Below are 7,239 nucleotides of genomic sequence, written 5' to 3'. Positions count from 1 at the left end.
ATAATATTTAGAATTGTTTGAATCATTAGACGCATTTTTTTTTTTTTTCTATTTATTTTCGCCATGTAGCTTCAACTTGTGTCACGAACTTTTCCTCAACAAAAGGAGCAAAGTCAACTATTCCCGTTGTTGTCGAAAAACCAACACGACTAAGAAAAATAAGATGGCGCAACTCGCAAGTAAGATATCTTTTAAAGACCAACACGAAAAACCAACACGACTAAGTAAAATAAGATAGAAAACTAATTACTCCAACTACTGAGTCACCAAACAATAGCCTAGTCATCTTTTATTTTTCTAATTGAGGTGGGAAACTTATTACAATTGGGTTTTTCTTACTCTTAATCTGAATGGAAGAGAGAATTTAAAATCCTATAAAAATACTTCCAAACACAAGGTGAAAGCCCAGTCATTTTGGGAACAAAATTACTGCATTAAGGTAAAGACTGCTACTAAGGGGCACTAAAGGGTTTATTAAAAGTCTCTTATAAACTAATATGATAATTCAGGTAGCACTTACCATGTTAATCATTAAACAATCAAATATACCTATCAAATTTTGTTAACTTTTTTCACTCGTGCAGCACACATGTGGACTAACATGTGAGTTTGTAAGAAAATTATAGTAAACCTATATTCTAAGGCAAACAAGTAACCACACCCATATAGCATATGCAAAAGCCATGGACCAATTGCAAAAAACACACAAAGATATGGCAATAAACAGATGGGGCAGAAAATTTTCAGTACCATAAAGCTGTAAGCCATCCAATGCATTACTCGATTGACGCAGGAAGTGTCAAAAACATGTTGCATGTCCTGATGTCCTAAAAATATCAACAATCAAGGCTTTTTACCATTGATGTGCTTTTCAAAAAGAGGCTCCGGCGTGCAGTTTCCCACCTCCCAATGCGAAACGGCTTGGAATAATTTACAGCTGCTCATAATTACCAGGGCAAGATGATTGTTGCAACTTGAAAGTTCTACATTTCTCCCCAATAGGTGTATATACAAAAGAAAGGACTTAGAAAACAAGGGGAATGCTTCCAGTTTGAAGCATTGGCATCGTTGAAAATTAGGCCTCTGCATAGTTGCCATTGCTGCCTCTGTGACTGGATATGGGAGGAGCCGCCCTTATCATCATGCTTTGAACAAAGGCAATCATCTATACATAAAAGAATTCTCTTAAAAATCAAGTCAAAAAATGCACAAAAGGTGAACAATAACGTACAATACGGATTATGTATAGAAATATTTAAGTGAATAAGCAAAATACAAAGGTAAGGAGCTTAAAATTGACAAAATTATAGTTCATTATATGGAAACTTTATCAGATTGGGCTTAAAATTATTTGGATTCTGAAATGAAATTGGGCTTTGCAAGAGCACTTTGCAGTTAAATCCGGGGTGCTTTCATGACCTTCTACAAGATCTCATTCATGTAATTAATTAGTGCCAAAGTAATATTGGATTCATCTGAATCATAATCCATATACCACCTTAAGCATCGTTTTGTGATTCATTTTCTTTTGTCCCATAAAAAAGAGTAAGGCGGTTTAGACTGATAAACGGTCACATCTAACCAACATACAGCGGTCAATGCATTCACGCACAGATTCATTCATTAGACTAGCAATCTGTGTATGGGTGTAAAATCATAAATCTTAATTCATTAGACTAGCAAATGCAAAAAGAATGAATTGAAGGTCTTTGCTGTCAAAGAAGACAAAGCACTCTGATAATGACTACAAGCAAACCCTAAATATGTATCTTCATCATAATGTAAAATCTCTTACTGAGGCAAATCCGATGCACATAATACTGAATCCAGGGAAATTGAAGGGTGCCCGATCAGAGAGGAATAAAGCTGGAAGAACAATTTAACCTTGTCAATTTTAATAATCTTCTGGGTATAAAGACTAACTTAAATTTCCAATCACCTGTTAGAGGAGAGAAAGCTAGGGGAGAAACAACATTGGCAAAGGAACATATGCCCGAAATGCACCCTTGAGCCATTCCCTAAAACAGAAGGGAACAAAAAGAAAAGAAAAGAAAAAAGATTAGTCAGATGTAAAAAGCAGAATCAGTGCCAAAAAGATTTCATCTGCTGTAAACAAGATACTAATTATAGTGCATACAGACTGCAGAATTATATTTTCAACTTTTTTTTTTCTCTTTTTTTTTTTTTTGTTTCAATTTGACTAGAAGAAAAACAATTGACATGCATTTTTTATTGAGATCAAAATAGGTGTTAACATCTTGACATCAGCATTCAGTCAAACTGATGCAAATCAACCAAAATATCGGATTGCCCAGAAAAAATTAAAATATTGGAGTAACTCTTCAAGAAACTTACCTGTTCGCAGGACCCAACTTGTTTAGAAACAATGCTCCTCATCTGCACATTTTAAGAGAATTTATTTAACAGACTCTATCCAAGCAAATGTTATAGATTGAAACTAGAAAATGAAGACTCACACATGGATGTGAGAAAACAAACAATATGGAGAACATAGCAGCGACATAGGGGACCTATCAGCATTCAAAATGTCAGTCATTCTACAACACAACCAAATTCAGATAAAGCATGTACCAGATACAGTTTAAAACAAAAAATTAATTAATCTTTGAACAGATTATGGGACGTGTAAAAAGGAAGAAACTTGTATTGGCCAGAGAAGTTGCAAAGAAGTACCCAGAAGGACCACGCAATGCTGTAAAGAAACATCTGCATTCAAGGCCATAAATTGTAAAATGAGAACTTGATATACAAGCTACAATTATCTTTTACTTATGTGTGAGTAGGCGACAATCAACTATCGACAGAAGTACTTATGCTCAAGTCATTGCGGCATGTAGGGGAATTATGACAGAGAGACAAGGTGCTTACATGTGCACAGCCAAAAAAGAGCCCTATTGAAAGCAACTTCTCCTCTCCTAGAGCAGGAACCAATTTAGGCATGAGAAGCAGCTGCATAATTGCTTGATTTTTAGATTTTAGAAAAGAAAAAAAAAAAAAAAAAAAAAAAGGAATGCAAATGACAACTAAACAAACCAATCTCTTACACACCTGTGATATTGTCCCTGCAATCCCAGAAATGACCATTAAGTCAGCAAACTGATTCTTGTTAAAGTGAAACCTGGCCTTTAAGTAATACTGCAAAGGAAATAATATCTTTAAGCTTGTAAATTTCAAGCAATAAGCTCAACAAAATAGTAATCAATGCATACTGGAACCACTGCAAAATGAAATGCAAACAAGATGACAGAACTTGAATTGGCTACTTCTAATACAAAAAGCTACCAAAAGTTCACTAGTTTCGAGTCACTAAAACCTGCATAACTATATGAAACGTGTTAAATCACGAATTATCTCAAAATGTAAAACTGATAAAAAATGGTAAATTTAGTCATTTAATTAAACTTTATCACTCTCCTCGTATGTGGGCTCAAATTCTCACTCTACAAGCGGACCAAACATTTGAAATATTTAACTAAAATAGGGAGAAAATTATGAAGTCAGGTTTCATGTCTAGGGCCTTCGCTATAATACTATGTTTACTCACCAGTTATCCCAAAAACTTAAGCTCAAAAGCTGAATTTAATCTAATTCACGGAATTAGAGAAGTAAAGTACCATGATAGAAGCATGAAGGCCAACATCTGCAAGATTGCTGAAAAACGCAACAATTGCAGCTTGGGAAAATGTTGAGCTGCAAATTGACTAAATATAATTAGTTCAAATAGCAACAATGTATAAGGTAATTTATTTTCAAGGAATATTAGTTTCTTTCTGAGAATCAAAAAATTAAAATTCACGGACCTAGTCTTCAGCAAGCAGACCATATCGTCCAAAGAAGGCATTCTTTTGAATATCTGCGTACCGTTACTATTCCTAGTTGGTTCTCCATCCGGTTTAGTGATATACAGTTTCTCCTCTGAGATTATTGGAACTGTTAGAGCGTCGTCTAAGATCGAATCAGGGAGGAAAACCTTCATGTACACCGCAGCAATGACCGCCACGGCCGCCGCAACCTAACGACAAGTCGTCTAATATAATTTTAAGGGCCTATTGTATAAATTACACGATTAATTAAGCTAATTCATTTACAGAGAAAGAAAGAGAACCTGGAAAGTAGAGGAAGTGGAGATAAAACGAGTGGATAGGGTTCCGCAGACGAATGCGGAGGATCCGATCCCCGATAAAACTCCAAACGCCGATGCTCGTTGCCCTTCCGGAACATTATCTGCCTGCAAACAAAATTCAAAACGACTTCGTATTTAAATATTTGAAGCTACACAACACACAACTACACAAGTGACAAGACGATGTGGAGGGAAAGTGAAATCAACCGTTAAATTAGGGCACAAAAAATATGGGCCGAAACGGGCTGTTCTTATATTTGTTGGGCCTTTCAAACTGCGTCTGGGTCTAACATAATCAAAATTGAGCGAGACTCGAAAGAAAGGCTACACACATTGTTATTTTTTATATTTTAAGTGTAAGTTATTTAATGTGACGGTAAAAATTATGTAAATTTTTTTTGAAAGGGTAAAAATTATGTAATTGAGAGAAAGATTTTTACCACATAAGCAAGGGCAAGGCACTGAACGCTTCCTTCACAAACCATTGCAGTGAGGGTCTTGAGGACGTAGTACACAAAGAAGAAATTCCTCTCCCTGCTGTACGCCAATATGCCTGTAAACCAAATTCTATCATTTTAATTCCAATATTCTCGCATCTTATTTGGATTAAAGTAAGATTCAGCATTAGTGGTCTTTGTGGTTTCACACCCGGAAGTCATTTCCCGAATAAATCATTGTCATCATTATCTTATTACGTTGACGTGTAAGTGTCAATCAGTTCTTTGATCAATTTTGTCAAAAAAATAATAATAATAATTAGTACTACCACGTCAGCACGATAAATATTAGTAGGACAAAAAGTATAGTTTTAACATTAATCTTTTTACAATAAAGTTTTTTCTCTAAAACTAACATGTAACAATAATTACGTGCTCTAAGAATAGATGTTAATATGATGAATTTGGCCGGAAACCTCTATCCTTTTAATTTATAACTAAAATAAAAAGAAAATATGATATAATTTTGCCAAACCTCAGTTAGTCTGTTTTTCTTTTTTCTAGCTAATGTTTCAATTTCATAAAATATTGACCGACACGTGAGTTTGTAAAAAAATTGAAGCAAAGCGGTAGTACTCCAACTATTTTTTCCATATATATATAATAAGAAGTTAGCATATGTCAATTAGAAAAAAAAAAGAAGTTAGCATATGTCTGATTGCAACCTTAAACGCCAATTGGACAATCCAACTGGAAGATACCAAATTAAAAGAAAACATCTACGCAAGCGACTTATGGTCTCAAGGGGACCTACATCGATCATCTCTTTACCTCCGATTTGTGGAAATAAAGAAAAGGGGAAAAAAATAAAGATAAAGATCGGATTTATCAATTTTATTCTCCTTCTTTCTTTCTTGTTTTTTCAAAGAGTAAGGTGCTTTTTTTTTTTTTTTTTTTTGACTTCATGGTCTTATAAAGCTTAAAATATTGTTCGAAATCAGCTTTGGCGGATTCTACATCTCAAATGGTGGGGTGTCCTAAGCATATATACTTTTGAAATTAATGTCAGTAATTATAGTTATTAATTATTCTTTCGAAAATGTTTGGCTGTTGGAGACTACTCATGAGTACTTATATAGAAATTGACTTAATATATATATAGACTTACAAAACAACGATTTTTATTTTTTGGGCTCCCCCTGTGTGATTGGGTTTCAGCCAGCAAAACAAATCCTAGTCCATTTATAGGAGGACAAAATAAAAGTAGATATAAATAATGCAAACATACTCAGGGGAATAATGGTGAGACCCAAAGGGACTGCCAGCAAAGCTTTCCGACCATACTTGTCCGAGAGATTTCCAACCAGAGGCATCGTCACTAGTGTTCCCAGCCCTATGATCTGCATAAATCACACGTGCTTATTTTGGTTATAAACAAGTAAGTAAACCTCCATCAATGCTTGTTGGTAAGCTTTCCAACTCTAGGACAAGCACAAGGAACTGCTATTTCCACAAAAGTTTGAACAAAATTGTGTTGAATTGAAGTATTATTTCTTCACCTTGTACTATTATAATTGAAGTACATGGATAAGAGTGGCATGTGATCACTTTGTGTACCAAATAACTATTATTGATGCAGAAACCTAATCATCACAAACAATAACCCCAAAGTCCATAATTTAGTCAATCAAATAAGTCAGAATGGACAATGATAGAAATAAAAAATAAAAATAAAAGATTTCATTTTTTTCATTTTTTAGGTAAATAAAATACATACGTTATATTACTAGCTCGGCCTAAAAATCTGTGTCTGTGTTGAGAGTTTATATGGGAGCCTATTATCCGAATATCGAATGGGTTGTCCTAAAAAGGTTAGAACAGATAAGTTTGGTTTGTTAGTAATTCAAATAATAAAATTACTCGGAATTTTTTAGATTGTGGGACTTATTTATCCCATACAATTTAAGGTTTGGAATTTAACATAGGTAAATCCTACAGCCCCATCTCTAGGGTGCAATTCGAATAATCCCAATTCAAGGAGAAGTGGATTAGGATTGTAGGCATAGAAGACCAAATGACTTCTTGTGATTCGTTGTTTATGAAATATATATAAATATATAATCAGACAAATCAAATAGCAAGTTAGTGAATATATGATAAAATTAGATAATCCGGGTTATAGTGGGAAAGAGGAAGTATGCGCACGAAACGCATTTACAGTTCATGGCCGACTAAAAAATGTGATCGTGGGTCCTCGAGTACGGCATAACATTCCCCGTTGAACTGATGAGAGAGAGATTTTCATGAGGAATGCCTTGGCCGGCCTTTTTCTTTTTCTTTTTCTTTTTCCTTGTGATAATGAAGGATGGAAAACAGGAAAAACTAGCTAGAGGGAGAAAGCAATATTTGTTGGGAAGAAATTAAGAAAAGAAAATACCGCCTGTTGAAATCCGGTGAGGTAAATGGCTAGTGAGCACTTGTCTTTTCCGGGACAAAGAGCCAACATGGTAACATCGGTGATAGCTGGGATCACCATGAACGTGGCGAAGTTGTAGAGAAATACTGTAACCAAGAGGTGCCTCAACCCCATCATCATCGATCCCTTTGCCTCCCTCCAAGCTTTTCAACAAATTTAAAACCACAACCATCACCGACTGA

The 7,239-nt window shown here is 34.9% G+C and overlaps 1 protein-coding gene across 1 annotated transcript; it reads right to left on the bottom strand.

Moving 5' to 3' along the window:
- Window positions 1–709: 709 nt before the first annotated feature.
- On the bottom strand, window positions 710–7,204 carry LOC132189121 (uncharacterized). Its single transcript, XM_059603654.1, has 14 exons — window positions 7,019–7,204; window positions 5,870–5,981; window positions 4,585–4,697; window positions 4,127–4,249; window positions 3,822–4,033; window positions 3,636–3,711; window positions 3,070–3,156; window positions 2,890–2,970; window positions 2,695–2,727; window positions 2,478–2,531; window positions 2,356–2,397; window positions 1,940–2,018; window positions 1,796–1,866; window positions 710–1,165 (listed from the first exon to the last, which is right to left on the bottom strand). The coding sequence occupies exons 1-14, from the start codon at window positions 7,175–7,177 to the stop codon at window positions 1,076–1,078; spliced, it is 1,332 nt and encodes a 443-aa protein (XP_059459637.1). The 5' UTR covers window positions 7,178–7,204; the 3' UTR covers window positions 710–1,075.
- Window positions 7,205–7,239: the final 35 nt, after the last annotated feature.

The sequence above is a fragment of the Corylus avellana genome, chromosome ca8 (genome assembly GCF_901000735.1).
Source record: "Corylus avellana chromosome ca8, CavTom2PMs-1.0".
Classification (NCBI taxonomy): domain Eukaryota; kingdom Viridiplantae; phylum Streptophyta; class Magnoliopsida; order Fagales; family Betulaceae; genus Corylus; species Corylus avellana.
The sequence above is the reverse complement of the archived record's forward strand: the minus strand, read 5'-3'. Positions and strand labels throughout refer to the sequence as shown.

What these genes read in the sequence shown, in the direction of transcription:
- LOC132189121 (XM_059603654.1), bottom strand. Translation starts at nt 7,177, where the DNA reads ATGATGATGGGGTTGAGGCACCTCTTGGTTACAGTATTTCTCTACAAC. An exon ending in GCATTGCGTGGTCCTTCTGG is followed by an intron (nt 2,532 to 2,694) that starts GTACTTCTTTGC and finishes GAATGCTGATAG; the next exon opens with GTCCCCTATGTCGCTGCTAT. An exon ending in AGCTTTCTCTCCTCTAACAG is followed by an intron (nt 1,867 to 1,939) that starts GTGATTGGAAAT and finishes TTGTTCTTCCAG; the next exon opens with CTTTATTCCTCTCTGATCGG.